This window comes from Herpailurus yagouaroundi, unplaced genomic scaffold (genome assembly GCF_014898765.1).
Source record: "Herpailurus yagouaroundi ecotype Mexico unplaced genomic scaffold, PumYag 184, whole genome shotgun sequence".
Classification (NCBI taxonomy): Eukaryota; Metazoa; Chordata; class Mammalia; order Carnivora; family Felidae; genus Herpailurus; species Herpailurus yagouaroundi.
In genome coordinates, this window is record NW_024412415.1 from 25068177 (window position 1) to 25089576 (window position 21400).

The 21400-nt window shown below is 37.0% G+C and overlaps 1 protein-coding gene across 4 annotated transcripts in view; it reads right to left on the reverse strand.

The window, feature by feature from the left end:
- Nucleotides 1-20430, reverse strand: part of BNIP2 (BCL2 interacting protein 2) — a 26891-nt gene extending 6461 nt beyond the window's left edge. Inside the window, exons 1-10 of one of the 4 annotated variants that reach the window (XM_040492844.1) lie at nt 20246-20429; nt 12281-12387; nt 10919-10986; nt 9769-9936; nt 7945-8121; nt 4868-4970; nt 3528-3659; nt 2275-2361; nt 2045-2143; nt 1269-1304 (exon numbers count right to left, since the gene is read on the reverse strand). In XM_040492844.1, coding sequence (XP_040348778.1) covers nt 1269-1304; nt 2045-2143; nt 2275-2361; nt 3528-3659; nt 4868-4970; nt 7945-8121; nt 9769-9936; nt 10919-10986; nt 12281-12330 — 920 coding nt within the window. In that variant the 5' untranslated portion in view covers nt 12331-12387; nt 20246-20429. Of the gene's footprint in view, nt 1-1268; nt 1305-2044; nt 2144-2274; nt 2362-3527; nt 3660-4867; nt 4971-7944; nt 8122-9768; nt 9937-10918; nt 10987-12280; nt 12388-20245 lie in introns of all 4 variants that reach the window. The other 3 variants (XM_040492846.1, XM_040492845.1, XM_040492847.1) reach the window with 3 other exon arrangements.
- Between the last annotated feature and the right edge of the window lie 970 nt (nt 20431-21400).

Below are 21400 nucleotides of genomic sequence, written 5' to 3' on the forward strand. Positions count from 1 at the left end.
TCTGGCAAATGTACACTAGTGCCTAGAAAAAAAAATTAGCAAGATCTAAAATTACTGTTCACACCTCTATGTTCAAATGTTTGTTAAACTGTTAAGTGTCATATAAAAATGTAAAGCTAGGCGCCTGGGTGGCGCAGTCGGTTAAGCGTCCGACTTCAGCCAGGTCACGATCTCGCGGTCCGTGAGTTCGAGCCCCGCGTCGGGCTCTGGGCTGATGGCTCAGAGCCTAGAGCCTGTTTCCGATTCTGTGTCTCCCCTCTCTCTGCCCCTCCCCCGTTCATGCTCTGTCTCTCTCTGTCCCCAAAAAAATAAATAAACGTTGAAAAAAAAATTTTTTTTTTAAAATGTAAAGCTATGATTCCGTCACAAGGTCAACGGAATTCTTGCTCATCAACAGAGTCAAAATGTCCTCAAAGTTAAGAATGTTTCAGTTCCTTATAACTGGTTCCTTAGAATGGTCAAAGTGATAACTACATACAAATTTCTCACCCTAACTCTTAAGACACTTAGTATTAAGACAGTTTTGCTAATATGTCATTATTTTTTAAAAATCCATTAACAAGTTACCTCCAAATTCTACACTGTTCTAAATTAGTATATAAAATGGTAATTATTTTATACCCTTGCCTTTCATGTTCTATGCCAAGATATTAAGAGCTAATAGTTTGTTATGCTCAAAGCAGAAGTATTCAAAATTAAAGATGGAAAGCAGAGTATTTAACTATTAAATGGTATACTGAATTTTAGGTATTTTATTGTATGTAGGATTTGACTGGTTAGCAGGCCATTTATAAGCATACAGGGAAATCAATGTTGGTTAGCCAAAGAATATGTATACTGCAAATATAATCATAAACCCCAGGGAAATAAATTGATTCCTTAAATAAATATATATATTTATCAAAACCACTAGACATGTAAAGAATATGGTGAAACAGATAAAGTCTTAGAGGTAATTGGTTTTTCAAATAGTATTCTTAGCAATTTCTCTGGTTTTGTCACCAGTATACGTATACCAAAAAGGAGTGAAGAGGGGCTGTGGCCTTTAATTCCTAATTGGCATTATACATGGTGTTAAAACAGGGTGAATCCAAGCCATATTCAGCATCAGGAATTTTAGATTCACTCTGTATTTGGATTCTGGGGTATGTTTATATTTACAGATGCTATTATCTTTGTCTACAAGCTAACCAACCAATAAGGAAGAGTTAGTCTGTGCAATGCAAATGGACTAGTCTAGATGCAACCCAGTCAAGGTGTGCATATACCTTTTTTGTTTCTTTTTTAACTTTTCTTCTTCATACCTTGGTAGGGAAGAGTTATTTTAGTAAATATACATGTTATGAAGAGGAACAAAAACTCGAAAAAAAGGCACTGACAATAAACTCATATAAGACTGCAGGCAAAACCAAAAATACTTAATACACTGTGGAGAAAGTCAAAACTGACCTAAGAAATCTGGCTTTGACACATTAAATGGACTAAACCTCAGATTAGCAAAACAAAAAACTTTTTTCTACATGACAGCAGTGTGATACCCAGGTATTTATGTTAATAGCCTTCTACCAAATCCTTATAAAAGTTATAGAGAAGTGAATGTGGTAAACAGAATATATTCCAGCCACTGGAATGTACCAAGGTTAGGCTGATAAAAACAATACTGTATTTCTCCAGTGACAGGATTATTCAATGCCACGATGAATTTACTCAAATTTGGACAGCAGCATGTTCCAAGTCTGCAGAACGTTCTTTAGTACTGACCAGTGAAGAAATCAACTCTTAAGATTGCAAAGTCTTTAAAAATGAGAATTAATCACAACCAGAAAAATACTTCCTACTTCTTCAACTGACAGCCTGAAGAAAATGGTGACTAATGGAGAAGGTGTTGGAAAATGGCTTCTTTCCCTTTTCCTTCTTTACAAAAACAAGAGCAGTTACAAAATATTTATAATACAGGAAAAAGAGTGTGTACTGAAAAATATTTACCTGTTGCATATCAAAATATAAAAATCCAATATAATTAAAGAAATAAAACAAAACATACTGTTTTATGCATTCTGGTATGCCAACATATTCCATGGGGACAAGTTCCGCTAGTTCTGCCAAATTAAAGACGTATCTAATTTTTTGGCTGAATTTTGAGCTATGGAAGAAAATAAAAATAATTACCTCAATATTCTGACCAACAGAACTGACAAATTCATGCAAGGAGTTTGTGTTTTTGTTTCTAGTTTTGTTTTTTTTTTTTAAAGTCAATGGCTCTCAGAAAATTACCTAATAAAGGGTCTTGTAACAGCTAGAAGTGTTCTGATAAACCATGAGGGATGTACAATGATTAGTGATTTTAGATTTTTCCGTAACCTGGAGTTGAAAAAAAAAAGAAAAAGAAATAAAAATTTAAAAGCTCTACAAATTCTACTGCTGGAAGAAAAGGTAAGACATCAGTAAGTATGTACAACTTTATACAAAAAAAAACCCCTCATCCATAAGTTCATTTAGATGGGATATTCTTAAAGACAAGAAAATGCACTCTTGAATTCTGATGGTCACTCCTACTACTGAGATGAACTTTACTCCACTTGGCTAAATTTATGTCCATCCACAGTATAGCCTGTCATTAAATGTCTCCTAGATATATTCACTTTAGGATTGTGTCAACCAGGGGTAGAGGTCAATATGGAATACAGAGGTAAACTGTTTTCATTTTTCAGGAGAGGAGGGAACTGGTACTCATTTCTTTCACACTATGAAAGGCACTGTGCAAGCAGAAAGCTGGACGTGAAGATCACCATAGGAACAGGAAATGTAAATAAGATCTAACACATTCTTATGGGGTGTAAAACTCCCCCCTAAGAATTAAAGGCATTATCCTGGATGACTTATAATGACCAAATAAAACCTGTTTTATTAATGCATATTTCACACTTAAATAAAGTGATCATTAGCATTTTTTTTTTATCATAAAAACTAGCTCCTGCCATGTTTAGGTATTTAGAGAAACCTATTAATGAGTCTGAGTTCATTAAATTAGTTCAAATTAGCTATAGTCAAATCAAACCAATTGTAGAATCAAAGTTCCTTCCATTCACATGGATAACTAACTCCTAGGAGAACACACTTCTGGAGCTCACTCCAGAGGAAGATTATAGGTGAGCTTCTTCAAAACCATAAAACATGCTAAGCACTATGAGTTAAACGAAATTCACAATATATTAAAATAGGAAATGTACTAAGTTTTCCATCCTTTCCAAAATGTAAATTACAGGAAAATGTTCAGTGTGGTATAAATAAGGAGAAATAAAGAACTATTTTATAAGTTTGTTTTAAGGAATTATTCTTTGTAAAACAGATCAAAACTCATTTCCTTCAAGATATTCTAAGATACTACATTGAGAAAATAGAAATGTGTTAGGAAATTAACCAATGTAATTTATGGTGTCTTTAAGTGGCAATAGGAAATAAAATTTAACCTAATAAATCTAATCTAAAAATTATTCAGACTAGCTTTCAATGTGTATTTACAATACCTTCTATCAATTTGCTGATAGCATTTCCTGAGCCATCCCAGACTGGGCATTTTTCTTCGAGTTGTAGCACCATTTAAATAAACTATCATGTAGTTTTCTGCTACTAACAGCTCCAAAGTGCCAATAACATACCTATAAAAACAAATTAAGTTTAAGCCTTAAATATTGCTTTACACTACCAAACTCAATTATCCAAATTATAGAATGTCCTTCCCTTCTCTTAAATGACAGCAAAGCCAATTAAAATTCTAAAACTCCATTGGTTGGGGGGGGGTGCCAGGGTGGCTCAGTTGGTTGGGGATCCCACTCAGGCCAGGATCCCAGGGTCATGGGATTGCCCTGCATCAGAGGAACCTGCTTGAGATTCTCTCTCTCTCTCTCTCTCTCTTTCTCTCTCTCTCTCTCTCTCTCTTTCTCTCTCTCATTCTCTCTGTGCCCCCCTTACAGAAGCACACTTCCTCTCTCTCTCTCTCTCTCTTAAAAACAAAACAAAAAAAAAGTTTTAAAATTGCACTAGTCGGTGTTATGATTATATACAAAAAAGAGTTATCTTTTAGAAATACATATTTAAGTGTTTATAGATGAAATGACATGATTTCTGGGATTTGCTCCAAAGTTATACAATGGGGAGAGCATAAATTTTGGGGAGGTATAAACTGTTAACTATGGAACTGGGTGATTCATACACAAAGATTCAATATACTTCTTTCTGCCTTTGTATATGTTTGAAATTTTCCACAATAAGTTTTTTAAGTTCATATAGTTTGAGAGAGAGTGTGTGTGTGCACAAGAGAGAGGGACACAGAGGGAGAAAGAGAATCCTAAGGAGGCTCCACGCTGTCAGCACAGAGCCTGAAGCAGGGCTTAATCTCACCGTTCACGAGATCAAGACCTGAGCTGAGATCAAGAGTCGGACACTTGACCAACTGAGCCACTCCAGCACCCCTCCACAGTAAGAGTTTTAAAAACAGCACTAACTTAAGAAACAAAACGATTCTGGAGAAATATAACAGAATTTAGTTCAGTTACATTTGCCTTCTTGGGAATAAATGCAGTTTAGTCATATGATTTTGAGATCAAAGCAATTTCTTTACACTTAATGTATCCTCAAATATAAATAATAAAGAAGCTGGAACAGATCATTTGAAATATCCCCTCCGGTTTTAAACTGACAATTTTTCTGCTGAGTTGGAAAACAAATAGTTGCATAATGCCAAAGAATAAGGACTTAACCAGGATGGGGATATTTATAATCTTTTTCCAGTTAAAGTTCACCTTCTTAAAATGGAGATCTAATTAACCCAATATTCTTCCAAATATTTTTGTGAAGATACACTTACTTAAAGAGATTGTCCATCAGGTATCGATAGTTGGGTTGACCACTTTCAGGCATAAAACATACAGCAAACACAACAATGGCATTTAATCCATCGCCATAATATCCTGGAAAAGAAATCAAAGAAAATCGCTAGCATGATTTTACTTTTTCAGAGGAAATCTGTACAGTTGACAGGTTATAGTGATTCACTTTCCACAAGTTTTTGGATCAAAAATCCTGGTTTCTTATTTAATCTTAAATAGTCTTAGAAAGATGTTTAAATCCCCTCTTCTCAAAACAAGTGCAATAAAATCTCAAGAGGAAAGGGTGGGCATAAAACCAGAAACCCAATTAAAATAGCATAATCAGAAAGCCAGACTTATTTTAGTAAATAGACAAATGTGATATAATCCAAGCAGACATAATACAAAAACATCTGCAATAAAACAATCTTAAGCAATTTATGGTTAAAGTGGGTGCTTCTCAAAAAATAGTTTCACAGTCAACAATACCTAGCATTTTGTGGATTTTAGAGAGGATTAAAAACTAAGAAAAGATTACATCTCTGACAATTCTAACAGAAGAAAAAGTGTTAAAATGTGTATGTTTATTAAAATGTGTATGTTTATTATAATCTCTAGATATTAAGCTATACCCAGTAACAAACAGTTTTGCTTTAACTTTCATTTCTATTGTTTACAAACACACGCTGAAAAGGTTTAAACATTTCAAGTACCTTAGCATCTTCAATATCTTTCTTAATCTCAGCCACAAAACACATTGTGATAATTCAGTAGGATAAAATGGCCCTAATTATTTTCCCCTAATCCAAATAAAGCACTATTTCTGAAAGATAATAGGTTTAAACCATAAGGCAGGTCTCACAACTTGTTTCCCATGAACCAGCTGAATTAATGCAAGTCTGTGGACTTCCTGATCCAGATTATCCTGTTTTCTTCATCTGAATAAGATTAAATTAGGTGGAATAATGTAACTGCAAATATTCAAGTGATTCGTTTTCAGATGAATGAAGACTATAGAAATAAGGAAGGGAATGCATTTGGTAGAGAGTAAATTAAGTAGAAATGACTTTACATAAAAAAACCCAATCTGCTTAACCTGTGTGGTCCCTTTCCTGCATTAGGATTTCAGGTAATATGACATGTTCTAGAGAGTGACTTGCATTTTTTTTTTTTAATGTTTATTTTTGAGAGAGAGAGAGAGAGAGAGAGAGAGAGAGCGAGCGAGCACAAGCAGGGGTGGGCAGAGAGAAAGGGAGACACAGAATCCGAAGCAGGCGCCAGCTTCTGAGCTGTCAGCACAGGGCACGACATGGGGCTCAAACTCATGAACCGTGAGATCATGACCTGAACCAAAGTCAGGAGTGAATTGCATTTTGACTACCATTAACATTCTGGCACTATTTACAGCGTGTAAGTAAACTTCTGTACATGGCACAGATGGATAGAAGTTACAATTGTACTTCCAAAGCTTTTCCTATTTGACTTGTGATTTCTTAAGGATCAAAGCCTTATATTTTTGGATATTCCACAAATATGCAAAGTTGGTGCTCTGTAAGAATGTGGAATGAATTAGTTCTGTACTTTATGGTAAAGCTACAGGATTTGTTTAGGCCTTTAAGTAACACCAGGTTTTACTTACACAACAAAAAGACTAGTACAAGAATGTTCACAGCAGTTTTAATCACAATAGCCCCAAATGGAAACAACTCACATAGCCATCAAAGGAAAAGTGAATAAGCCAATTGTGGTCAAACCACACAATGAATAACACACAATTAGCAATAACAAGGAATGAACAATAGACACGTGCAACAATATGGACGAATCTCCAGAATATGCTGAGCAAAAGAAGCAGACACAAGAGTGTATACTGTATGATTCTAGTTACATGAAATTCTAGAACAGGAAATGTCATTGGGACAGACATTAGAATAGTGGTTACTGGGGAGGGGGTATTCATTGGGAAGGAGTATGAGAGAATTTTGGGGGCAATGAGAAGTTCTATCTGTCTAGAGGTGTAGGTGATATGGGGATACATGGTTACATGGGCATTTGTCAAAACTCACTGAATCTTACATTTCAGATTAGAGCACTTTTAAGCGAAAAAGTCAGAAAGAAGAAAAACAAATACTGTATGATATCACTTATATGTGGAATCTAAAAAAGCCAAACTTAGAGACTAGAACGGTGGTTACCAGGGACTAGGGGGAAAGAGGAGATGTTGGTCAAAGGGTACAAACTTCCAGTAATATGATGAATAAGTTCTAGGGATCTAACGTGTAGCATAGTGACTACAGTTAATAATACCCTATTATGTACTCGGAAGTTGCTAAGAGAGCAGATCATAAATGTTCTCACCACAAAAAAGAAATGGTAATCACTATGCAATATGTATTGTATCAGATCAACACATTTTACACCTTAAACTTACACGATGTTATGTGTCAATTATAGATATCTCATGAAGCTGAGACCAAAAAAAAAAAAAGAAATTTGCAAACGCTACAAAAAAGGATTACGGCATTTCACTGCATATAAATTACAAACAGATAAAAAGATGAGAAAGTCTCAATTTTGGGGGGGTGTCTAGGAAGAGAGTGGGAGGAAAACAGTTTTTGCTGTACACTCTTGTACCTTTTTTTTTTTTTTAATTTTTTTTTTTCAACGTTTATTTATTTTTGGGACAGAGAGAGACAGAGCATGAACGGGGGACGGGCAGAGAGAGAGGGAGACACAGAATCGGAAACAGGCTCCAGGCTCTGAGCCATCATCAGCCCAGAGCCCGACGCGGGGCTCGAACTCACGGACCGCGAGATCGTGACCTGGCTGAAGTCGGACGTTTAACCGACTGCGCCACCCAGGCGCCCCATGTACACTCTTGTACCTTTTGAACATACTGTGTGCGTCTACTAATGATTTTTAAATGGGGCTTTATCCTTCTACTTCAAACCTGTTATATTTCTAAAATGACATAAAAATTACCAGTTACAATTTTTAACTCAAGGGAGAGCTTCTTTAAGCTTTTACATTTCTGATATTGCACTAAAAAATATGAACAATCTTTGATCGCTCTTACCTCCGTGGCTGATAACTTTTTTATAGGGTTCAATTGCCTTCATATCAACCCTGTGGTCCTGTTCTCCAATTCTGAACATACGCCAGCGTCGTCCATCTTCTTTTTCCTCTGCTGCTGTGTATTCGGTAATTGAGCCTTTCCTAATAATTTCAGTAGTTTTGGGCTTTGGAAGATCATCTGTCAAAATAAAAGGTTTTTGAATCACAAATTGTTACTTATAAATAACAAATAAAAATAAAATTGCATGTTAACCACTTTACTATCTAATTAGACTGTTCAGAGAATTTTTCATTATACCTTCTGTGGAATTTTTAAGTGTTTCTTCTATAATAGAGGAAAAGGCTTCTTGCTCTTCGTATGAGGCCATTTTATGCTTTTGGAAAACATGGTTAACTCTTTTTGTATTGCTTAATTCAGAAAGCACCTAATCACAGTGCAGTGTATATTCATGAGTCCAAAAAAGATAATTCACACAACCATCAAAATCTTAGCATACTGGCCTTACAATACTGTTCTAGATTCTATTTACAACATTGTTCTTGGTAGTTACCACTATAGGTTATTTACAGTAACTATCTGAGAGCAAACTGGTTTTTGTTATTGAGCACATAAATTACTCCCCAAACATTGTAATACCAGATAGAAAGTGGTTAACTAGTCAATGATTATTTCTCATTTGATCAATTTTATTAAGCATATATTTACTGAAAAAATTCTGACGTGTACATGCAAAAGTCTATTTTGAATTGACATTAGCCAAAGCAGAAGCACCAATGATTAGGTGTAATTTATATTTCAAGATTGCATTTGAGTGGATTTTAAATGAAGAAATGATTTTCAAAATTTTAGTATCATAGTCCTTACCAAAAGATGGGGGAGGGGGAACCTACTGCATGTTAGTTGTTTGTTTCCAAGATAAAGCTGTTAACGGAAAATATCCTTCCAGGAAATGACTACAGCAGCATTAAAGAAAGAAGAGACAAAACACATAGGCAGAAAACTATTTCAGTATCTTTTAAAAAAAACTGCTATAACTGGACTGCTTAGTGAACCAGTAAAACAGGGAAGAAAAAAGGAACAAAGATACAGCATATCAAGGATCTTACTCTTCACTTCAGATAAGACACATAGTGCCGAACACTGCTTTGAAATGAAAATCATTCTAAGGATGAAACCCACAAACAGCTATATAAAGATACTGTACACAGCAATTATGTCATTAAAGAAAGCATCCAAAGCAACAGACATGCCAACTCCTTTGAATTCTAAATAACTAATAATCAGGAATATAAAGTTTGCAAGACTAAGAGTATACATAATTCAAGCTGGTTGTTTATACAGTGTAGGCAAACCTAATTAAAAAAAACTCCCTTCAAAGCTCCCTCTCTGCAAATCCTTAATTACTTGTAGCATATTCCTTAAATTACATGTCTCTTCAAAGCTTTTCTTGCTTAGATTATTGACTGAATAAAAGAACATGCCATAATTATCAAGCGATATTTTGGAAGCAACATGAGAAAACAGAACTTTACAATACTGGGCAATTAAAAAAAAATTAAGCCACCTGTGTAATCTACTAAAAACAGTTTTGAAACATAAGAATATTCAGCGTTAGCAGTACTTCACATCTTAGTAACAAATACAGTAGGAACTTTAAAGAATAACATATTTCAACAAAATCCCTTCGTCATTGATTTTGGGTTCATGCTCAAGTTTTAAGTTTTTCCAATTATCCTAATACGAAACTGCTACTCAAAAAACACATATGCATACAGAGACAAACATTTATTAATAAAAGTTAGATAAAAACAATGAAGCATTTACCTTCCCACTCAAATTCATTACTGTTCTCTGATGGCGTGTCTAAGCCATCTAAGTCAATCTCTCCACTTTCATCCAAATCATCTGACAGCACAGAGCCATCACTAGGATCCAGGGTCAGGCTAATGTCTGGGGCCATGAGTTTCTTTCTCACCTTATTTCCATTAAGTTCTAGTGAGCATGGAACGGGTAAAAGAAAAAAAAAAGTGAAAAATAGATTAGAAGGACTGTTTACATGCTCAAGTTGAGTAAGAGAAAAATTTTAATCACTTCATTCTTGAGGAAAATTAGCATTAATCAGACACAATCCCAAAGCATTAATTTACGAACTTTGGATTTTGATCATTATTGTTTCTACATCATGGCAAGATGACATACTCCAACAAGGATATATCTTTTTAATATATTTATTTATTTATTTTTTCAACGTTTATTTATTTATTTTTGGGACAGGGAGAGACAGAGCATGAACGGGGGAGGGTCAGAGAGAGAAGGAGACAGAGAATCGGAAACAGGCTCCAGGCTCTGAGCCATCAGCCCAGAGCCCGACGCGGGGCTCGAACTCATGGACCGCAAGATCGTGACCTGGCTGAAGTCGGACGCTCAACCGACTGCGCCACCCAGGCGCCCCAAGGATATATCTTTTTAAATAACAGAGGCAAGGTCACGATCTCGCGGTCCGTGAGTTCGAGCCCCGCGTCAGGCTCTGGGCTGATGGCTCAGAGCCTGGAGCCTGTTTCCGATTCTGTGTCTCCCTCTCTCTCTGCCCCTTCCCCGTTCATGCTCTGTCTCTCTCTGTCCCAAAAATAAACGTTGAAAAAAAAAATTAAAAAAATAAAAAAATAAAAAAATAAATAAATAAATAAATAAATAACAGAGGCAGAGCTTACAACCAACTCTTACTACTAAAAATGAACTCCTCTCAACTTTTTATTGTAGAAATTTCCAAAAACCAAGGGTAGGTCTTTGGAAAGTTATAATTTCCAGAGCATTCCAAACACGCTTTCTTAAACATTCAACTCATTCTTTGGCTCCCTATAATGGAACAAAAAGTGAGTATATATATATATATTTTTTTGGCTTGACAAAGAAATGTGTTAAAAAATAGCACAAAGCCTATCATTTCACTGAAACCAAAATGTCAAGTTCTTACCAGGCTGGCTCTCTGGTCCAGTTACAGCTAATATATCTGCTTCCATACTATCATCCTCTGGTAAAGGTCTAGAAGACACAGACATAATTTTTATTTCACAAATTAAAAAAATTTTTTTGAAGTTAAAAGAACTATTAAAAATATAGAACCAATTATGTGGAAAACTGAATAGAGTGGTTTCTTAAGCTTCAGTAATTTACAAACCACTTTTAAAGAAAATTTCAGACTGTTGGAGATGACTTACATATTTAAATAAATAACACATAAAAGTAGATACAAATTCCTTATCTAATTCCTGTTGAATACAACTATAAAACAATTCTAAAAATTATAAACAACCTAAAAAATATATAATTCAAACGCAGGAATTTAATGTGACATATGATACAATGGGTAATGAAGGTAAATTGTCCCTCACATGGGAGGATGGTGATGATGGCTACAATTCTTTTGAGCTTAGTATTTCTACATTACTATTATCCCCATGTGTTATGCAATGTCCTGGTATTCCCACCAGCTGTCCTTATTCCCACTGCTAAGGGACCTTTCTATGCACTGGGATGGTCTTCTAACCAGGAAGGTATGGAAGCATCATTTACATAGAATATCTGCCTCTGCCCTTTTTCTCTTAACCCAGCTGGTGTCAATACCATTGTAAACACAAATGCAAACATATCAAGGTAGCTAGCTAGATGATCTAAAAAAAAAACAAACCTTATTTATTTAATAAATTTTTTCTTACAATAGAAACACAAAATTTAATAATTCTTACAGACATTTAAAGACTCCCTTCTCCCAGGAACCCCTTAGACTCTAAGAAATACCACATTAAAGCATTTTTTTTGTAATAACAAAAATTTTGAAATTTAAATCTTGAAAACAAAAATGAAAGATTATAGAAAATCACATATATTTAGTTGGAATATAAGATACAAGAGAATTCATCTAACTGTTGGATGGGAACTCTCATTTTCTAGTATCAAATGAATACCTTTCAATACTGGGCTGTTTCTTTTTTTTTTTTTTTTTTTTAATGTGTATTTACTTTTGAGAGAGAGAGAGAGAGAGACAGAGAGAGAGAACACGAGCATGAGATGTGGAGGGGCAGAGAGAGAGGGAGACACAGAATCTGAAGCAGGCTCCAGGCTCTTAGCTGTCAGCACAGAGCATGACACAGGGCTCGAACCCATGAACTGCAAGGTTATGATCTGAGCCAAAGTCGGATACTTAACCGACTGAGCCACCCAGGTGCCCCTCAATACTGGGTTTCTTTAAGAAACTCAATATTCATTTAGTAAGTGACATGTCAATAAAGAGATTTTGAAGTTTTGTTTTAAATTTTCTTTTAAAAGTATTGCTCACATTGGAAAATCTTCATCTTGCCATTCTTCCTTAAGTTCCACACCTTCCATCCTCAGCTTAGATTCAATATCAACTACAAGCTCCTGATAATCCAGAGAGCCAATGTCCTGTGAAAAGAGAAAAATTTATAACAACATATCTTCCATTTTATTTTTTAACCGCTTAAAAGGCATAATAATCTTGTACCTTAGTTCACACCTCCACCCTGGTTGTGAAATCAATTTACTGGGTTTCAACTACCATTAAAAAAAAAAAAAAAAAAAGAATGAGAATGAAGAACGGTGTGTGTGTGTATATATATCCACACACATATATACATATATATACATATATATACATATGTATACACATATGTATATATGTATATGTATACAAATATGTATATGTATACACATATACACATATACATATATACATATATATGTGTGTGGACATATATACATGTATATATATATATTCTTGCAAAGTAAGTGCTATTTGTAGTAACGGTATTGTGCAGTAAAAATATTCGTTTTCAGTTACATATATGCATGTGTATCCCAGGCTGTGATTTAAAATTTATTAAATATTTTGACCTATGCAGAAAAATTATGCAATTTTAGGGGGAAGGCACAATGAATAAAAAGTAAATATATTCTCTACTCTAGACCCATAATTTTCTGTCATGTGGATGGAGGTTGATTCTAGAAATCGACAGTAAATCGCATTTACATTCATGATGGCACTAAAGCCAAGTGATATGTGTGCTGTATTTTTTTTTAACTGAGGTATAATTAACATTTTTGAATTGAAGTACAATAAACATGTGTGCTGTTTTCTATATTTCCTCCCGTATAGTTTCAATGCCATAATTCCGGAGGTATTTAAAGAAGGCTATTTAATAATTATCCAGTAAATTAATTTTGATTTGCCTCATATCTACACTAAACTTTTCTCATACAGTTCAGCATAAGTTTTCAGACACTTAGTGAATATTTCTATTGATGCATCTACATGTGTTAACCTAGGCCATTAAATTTTAGTTTGTCTGAGGAAGGGTGTGGGGCCAACATCCTTATTTTACAAAGTGAAGAACCTAGAGATTGGTTTGGTTGATGGAATAAGAAACAGAGGTTTAAGTATATTATTTAAGAAGTCATAAAGATCAACTGGTTGATGAGTGCAACAAAAAACTGACAACTTTAGGGGGAAGAGGTATAAATGAGTATTCAGTTGAATTACATTAGACCAACTCAACAGATGACTAAAGGTATTTTTTGAAAAAGTAATAAAACATGTATTTCTTAAGAGATAGAAGTGTCACTAGAAGTATTAAAAACAAAGCAAAAAGCGGTTGGCCCCAGTAGAAGAAAGAGGGTGAGATGGGGAGAATGACTGATGCATTTCATAGTAAATCCTAAACTATTTGACTTTTAAAATCATGTATATATAACTTTTAAAAATACTTATCAAATAAAACAAAAGGTGACAGTCATTCACATTCACTTCAATTAGTCTTCTAAAACAACATGGAAGGATCTCAAGGATATAATGCTAAGTAAAGTGTCAGTCAGAGAAAGACACATACGTGGACAAATACATCATATGTGGAATTTAAGAAACAAAACAAATGAACGAAGTAAAAAGAGAGAAACAAAAAACTCCGAGTCTTAAAAATAGAGAACTGGTGGGGAGGTGGGTGAGGGATGGGTGAAAGAGGTGAAGGGGATTAAGGGTACACTCATCATGATGAGCACTGAGTCATGTACAGATTTGTTCAATGACTCTACTATACAACTGAAACTGATAATTCCAGTTAATTATACTGGAATAAAGAAAGAAAGAAAGAAAGAAAACAAAGACATGGTTATGGTTTATGGTTGCTTCATGTGCTGTCATTACAACAGTCAAAAGATGTACAAAGCTGGGGGCGCCTGGGTGGCTCAGTCAGTTAAGCGGCCGACTTTGGCTCAGGTCATGATCTCGCGGTCCGTGAGTTCGAGCCCCGCGTCGGGCTCTGTGCTGACAGCTCAGAGCCCGGAGCCTGTTTCAGATTCTGTATCTCCCTCTCTCTCTGCCCCTCCCCCGTTCATGCTCTGTCTCTCTCTGTCTCAAAAATAAATAAACGTTAAAAAAAAAAAAAAAAAGATGTACAAAGCCGTACAGAAAAAGCACTGTGTTCCAGAACAACAATAAAATTAGGCAATTTTCTGAAGTGTTAGATTTCACATGGCAAACTAAATTTATATCTCTGCCAAGTTTGAATTCCTACCTCTGCTCAAAGAAAGGTTTCACACATTCTCAAAACGTTTAAATTTTCGAGGACACACTTTCAAGTACAGAAAAAATGGCAAATGCTATCTTTTCCTCACTAACATATTTGCTTGGAAAACTCAGTATTTATATATAGGAGTAAGGGATTTTTAACTCTTTGGGAAAACAATGAGCGAGGCAATGTTGAGTAGAGAAGAAAATAAACAGAAAAGGGATACCTCCCTTACGAATCTCTTCTATTTAAGACACAGAACTAGTGTAAAAGACCCCAAAATTACGGTCAACAAGCCCAAATACTTAATGCTTATTGCCCTAGAAACTGATGCTCAAGAAGACTGAAACACTCTGTTAATACAGGTTTAAAACTGTCTCTTTCAAATTCTTAATTTTTTAAATTAATTTTTTAAATTTACGTCCAAATTAGTTAGCATATAGTTCAAATTTTTAATTTTTAAAATTTTAATTTACTCCTCAATGTTTTCTCAAGTCTTTTATAATCACATTAAAGTGAACTAATATACTTCCTAAATTCAATAATCAGAAAAAGTTTCCATTATTTTGTCTCGCCTTTTTGCCAGGTGTTGGAAAAATACCAGGATGTTCTTGGTGTCTCTTTCAAATATCCCACATACTCAGAAAAATATTTAATATCTCAAAAACAAAAGCAGAGACTGAAAGTGCTATCACTATATTCCCAACACCTAGCACAATGCCTGGCACATAAGCCTGTAAATATCAGTTACATGAATAAATACTTAATTGTAGGTATGACACTGGATAGCAAGCCTTTGTGTTGCTCTACCCCTTAGGCTTATTTTTCTTATTAAACTATGTAAGTAGGCTTTCTGTTGTTTTACTCCCCAAAAAGTGTAGTGAAAATATTTAGGGCAATCCACATCCATGCAATTATCAATTTCTGTTGGTAAAATTATTCCTCATTTGTAAGAGAAAATATGTAACCAGTGAAATTCGATAAGACAAACCCTGTCCTTTCGAGCCTCTACCACAGGAACCAGTCTATCACTTGAAAAGAACTTCTCTACCCAATATAGAGCCCGAGTCCTTCAGATATCTCAGCTGATTCATTCAATTTGTACTTCAAAATCATGAAGTACATGATGTTAATACACACAGCACATGGACATGGATATTTAGTTTGGGGATAATTATTTAAGCTAATTAAACAGAACCTAGGAGGAGAGACAAAGATAGATTCACTCTTGACCATTCCATCACGAATTTTAGGGAGAAAATACACTAGGTAGATAAAAAGTTTAAACAATTGAGAGAATATTGTTCTTGGAAGCACTTAATCAGCAGCAGCTGTAAGAACAGGAAACAAACAAGAAAGGAGCAATATAAGCACAACCACTTTGAAGGAAATCAGGACATTGCTGACTCACAAGTTAACTGTGCCTGTTTCCCACTTTTTGTTCATAGACTTAGCAAATTAGAATGGGGAAATAACACTTTAAGATGCCATGTGTTAAAATAACCTAATGCAACAGGAATAACTTGATTTCTCAACAGACTTGTGGTACTGGGAGGACATAACTTGTGCCAGTTATCAGTGGAAGTCATAGAGATAAATTCACAACAGTTGCTGACCTCAATGAGGTTAAAAATCAAGGAGAATGAATTTCCTCCTGACAGTCTCTGGAGGGAGGTGTGGTGGTAAATTCAACCAAAACGAAGAAGGGGTTTCCCTATGCAACTCAAGACTGAAAACATTAAAAGCAAAAATTAAGTATTAAGGGGCGCCTGGGTAGCTCAGTCAGTTAAACGTCCGACTTCAGCTCAGGTCACGATCTCACGGTCTGTGAGTTCGAGCCCCGGGTCGGGCTCTGTGCTGTCAGTTCACAGCCTAGAGCCTGCTTCAGATTCTGTTGTGTCCCCCTATCTCTGCCCCTCCCCCACTCACGCTCTGTCTCTCAAAAAATGAATAAACGTTAAAAAAACTAAAAAAAAAAAAAATTAAGTATTAGAATCATATTTACAACCATCTTGGGTTATAAATTACAATCTTACATGACAACTTTACTATTATGTAGTGTAACAGTTCTGCTGGAATAGGTGCTAGTAACCACCATCTACGGTTGCAGAAGGAAATGCCTAGGCGAGCCTTTCACTTCCCCATTTAAACGAAAGGGCTTCATTCTAAATATTTATGTTCACTTTGCCCTGTAAGGTTGACAACACTGGTGGCACTATAGGAAAACACTTTAGGCCAACTTATATGTTTACAAAGATCACCAAAACACCGACAGAAAAATCTTATATGCTTGTCACTACTTGAGAGCAGGATCATGCAGGGGTTTTTAAGAATGAAATGACACCATGATCTGTCACCTTACACCTATTAGAATGGCCATTCTCGACTGAACAAGAAATAGCAAGTGCTGGCAAGGGTGTGGAGAAAAAGAAGCCCTTGTGCACTGCTGGTAGGAATGTGAATTGGTGCAGCCACTGAGGAAAACAGTATGGAGGTTCCTCAAAAAATTAAAAATAGAAACACCATATGACCCAGAAATTCCACTTCTGGGTATCTATCTGAAGGAAACAAAACCACCATCTCAAAAAGATACATGCAGTCTCATGTTCACTGCAGCATTATTTACAATAGTGAAAGTAGAGAGGCAACCTATGTTTTCATCCATGAATGAATGGCAAAGAAACTGTGGCATATATATAGAATGGAATATTATTCAGCCATAAAAAGAATGAAATCTTGCCAGTTGGGACAAATGGATAGACCTTGAGGGTATTATGCTATGTAAGAGAAGTCAGACAGAGAAAGACAAACACTATATGGTCTCACTTAACTTATATGTGGAATCTTAAGACACACATACACTTACATGTGGAATCTTAAAACACACATAAAACGCACACACACACACACACACACACAAACACACCAAGTTCTTAGATGCACAGAACATTGGTTGCCAGAAGGGAGAGGGGTTGAAGGAGTGGGCAAAATGGGTGAAGGGGGTCAAAAGGTACAAACTTCCAGTTATAAAATAAATCCTACGGATGTAACGTACAGCAAGGTGTATTACAGATCTGAAAGATGCTAAGAAAATAATTCTTAAAAGTTTTTATCACAAGATAAAAATTTTTGACAATATGTGGCAATGAATGTTAAATACTCATTGTGGTGATCATTTCCCAATATATAAAAATAGCAAACCATTGTTGTATGTACACCTCAAGCCAATATGATGTTATATGCCAACTGTACCTCAATTTAAAAAAAGAGTAAAATGAGATACTCTGTCAAAAATGTTAACATAAAATTCAAGAAAAATTACAATGGTCTGACTCTTCTCAAAATTGTGAAAATAAAGCAAAGAATAATTATGTCACCTATAAACAGTACTTTAAAAAAAAAGTTCTTAATGTTCATTTATTTCAGAGAGAGAGACGGAGCGTGAGCAGGGGAGGGGTGGAAAGAGACACAGAATCCGAAGAGAGCTCCAGGATCTGAGCTGTCAGCACAAAGCCTGACATGGGGCTTGAACTCATGAGCCGTGAGATCATGACCTGAGCTGAAGTCAGAGGCTTAACCGACTGAGTCACCAACCAGGCGCCCCTAAACAGTACTTTTATTATCAGTATGCAGAACATACTGGAGATGCTGTAAGGCCTTTACAAAGATTAAAGTATAATACTGATCTCCTTATTGTAGTTATAAATATATTTTTAACATTTTTTTTAATTATTTATTTTTGAGAGAGAGAGAGAGCATGCGCGAGGGAGGGGCAGAAAGAGGGGGAGACAGAGAATCTCAAGCAGGCTCTGCACTGTCAGGTCAGAGCCCGACAAGGGGCCGGAACCCACGAGTTGTGAGATCATGACCTGAACCAAAACCAAGAGTCAGACGCTTAATCGCTTAATCGACTGAGCCATCCAGGAGCCCCTGTAGTTACAAATATTGGTTGTAATATAAAATTATAATTTTGAGGGCCGCCTAGGTGGCTCAGTCGGTTCAGTGGCCAACTCTTGATTTCGGCTCAGGTCACGATCTCCAGGTTCAGAAGACTGAGCACAGTATCAGCGTGGAGCCCTCTTGGGATTCTCTCTCCCTCTCTCTCTGTCCCTCCCCCATTTGCAGTTTCCCTCTCTCAAAATAAATAAATAAACCTTAAAAAAAGATAATTTTGGAATATTACTATCATCGCATTATACTAGTAATCTGCTTTACACCATGTAAGCTTAATAAGACATCTTTCCATCTACTGTTAGCCAAGGTTAATTTTTCAGAACTGGCTATATATACTTCCTTTTTTAGATGCCTTCCTGCATCCCTGATCTTACCAGCGTTTCTCCAGATGGAATCGGGAGAACTACTTGCCTTTTCACATTTACTAACCACTTGCACATTCATCATCCCATATGTTCCAATCAACAACTTCTGCGAAGAATAAAACAATGGTGTTATTATCACCATTTTCTTCTTATATGTGAGGCAAACGACACTACATCCCGGTTCCCAGGTTAACCCGTAGACTATTACAGCACACTGTCTCCAGTTCACCATCAACTTTATACAGAATAAGCCTGCAATGCCAGATCTGGTTACATTTAACCTCAAAGGTCCTCTAACGCTTAAAGACTACAACAGCACTGACTTATGATGGTCTAGTTCAAGTTTCATGTTTGCAGAAGTGGACCTGTCATACTTCCTGTATAAGCCCAACAACGTTAGGTGGCAATTGAGGAGATTAGAAAGATTTAAGAAGAGTGTGGAGAAAATGTAAAATGACAAGAACTAAGTAAAAGATGTACAAGATCATCAAGAAGATAGTACAAAAGGTAACTAAATTGGGTAACTTCAGTTACCAACCTTAACCATTTACAAGTTGCAGAAATTCTTACACAATTTTAGAGAAAGGATGTTTAATTGAAAAAAAGTTAAGTAATTATGCATTAAGACAAACAGAGATCCTAATCAAAAAAGGTTGAGGACGAAAAAAGCAACACTAAAATGCAACCACACACTTCAGCGAACTATAAGGCACTATGATTACCAGGATGAACAGGGCAAAAGCTGTGCTCTCAAAGAGCTCCAGGAACAGGCAGACAAGGTAAGTTTCAAAGCAACATAACAGACCCAAATAAATTCCTGATTTAACGTGAGCAGATCTAGTTGATCTCAAGGTGCATCAGCTACACCCAGGAAACCCAAACCATTAAGCAAAAGGCAAAGTCTGAATTCACGCAGGAATTCGTCTTTTCACAGAGGAAGGTCTACTAAAGCTTTCATTACAAATGCCGCTTCCGCGTCTACTCCCCGAGAGTATGAGGCACATCAGAAGTCCAAGTTTCTTTGTTCTGCACCAGGACTGACGCTGATCCTAAATACGGGACCAAAGGGGCCAGGTCACCGCACCCCGACTAGGGTGTGTGCAGGGGGAGCGGAAAAGGGGCAAGTTCTCTCCTGAGAACAGCAGCACAAACGGCAGACGGGTGGCGGGGGGCGAGCAAGGATGGCAAAGGCAAGCAGGAGCCGAGCCAAGGGCGGGGGCCTAAGCTGGGTGGGGATCCGGGAGGCGCCTCCCGGGCAGGTTCCAAGGCGCCCCCTACACCGGATAACTCTCTGGGCTTCCTCTCTCGGGCTGTCCAGGGGACACGCGCCCCTCAGACATCCGCCCCAGGCCTGCTTCCAGCCCAGGCCCGCCGTGCCTAGTCTTCCCGGGCCGCACTCACCCCGGAGGAAGCCTTGGCCCCCTCGTCTTCTTCGCCCCGCCAGGCCGGCGACGCGGGGCTGACGGCCAGGTCGCAAGAGGTAGCGCCGAGAGGAGCCCGCTCCCCTCGGACGGCAGCGGAGACCCTGGCCCAGTCCCCTGGCTACAGCTGCAGCGGCAGCAGCTGACCCGGATGCAGAGAGCTGCCCCGGCGGAAGTGGTAGTATCCTGACCTTCTTCAGGCGAAGGCGTGGCGTCTTCTCTAAGCCGAGCAGGCCTTGCCCCCACCCCCTCGGCCGTCGCGGACGAACGCCTGCGCAGGCGTCCGCCGGGAGCCCTGTATTCCAGCAGATCTGGCGGCGCTTACTCGCGTGATGGCGAGGCTGGGTGCTCGAGTCGCAGAGAGCCCTTTTTACACTCTTTATTTTGGCTTTATTGATCATTACAATACATTTGTAGCATAAAATGGAGGAAAATAGGGGAGGAAAAGTACCCGAGGCCTCATTTTGGGGAACTAAACTTCAGAAAAACCCTTGGCAAAATTCTCGAGGCTGAATAAAACAGTGCTGCCCCGAACACAGGGAGCGATCAGATTAGTGTTTTGGATTAACAGTTAGTTGTGGACCATGCTCTAGTAAGATAAAACAAAAATATTAGACACATTTTATTAGAGTCAACAGCCATACAATTACTTGTAAAATTACTATAAAGTTTTCCAAACGCTTACTCTAAATTTCTGCACCTGTCTCACCGTGGATCGGTAACAATCAGTTCTCTGAAGGGCCCAGCTCTCTATAGCTTCAAGGAACTAAGATTATTTGGAGAATATAATAATCTCTCTCAAGAAATTTCATCCAGTAAATCCCTACAAAGGCTCAACGGTCAACTACTGGGCAGTGTATTTGTGAATGGGGGGAGGGTGGTTGAGGGGAACAGAAAGCTCAAAAATTTAAATCATTGACCCAAAATGCAGCTCCCGGGTTTACACTGTTTTGGCAACATTTACTGACCGTTGGCAGGTGGTTAAACTCTGTGTCCCATCTATAAAAATAAGGAAAAAACAACTTCATAGGATTCTTGTAAGATAAAGTCATATTTATTAGAATAGTGCTTGACATACTGTAATCATATATGTTAGGTATTATTCCCCCTAAATAGCTGGCAGAGAAAACAAAAT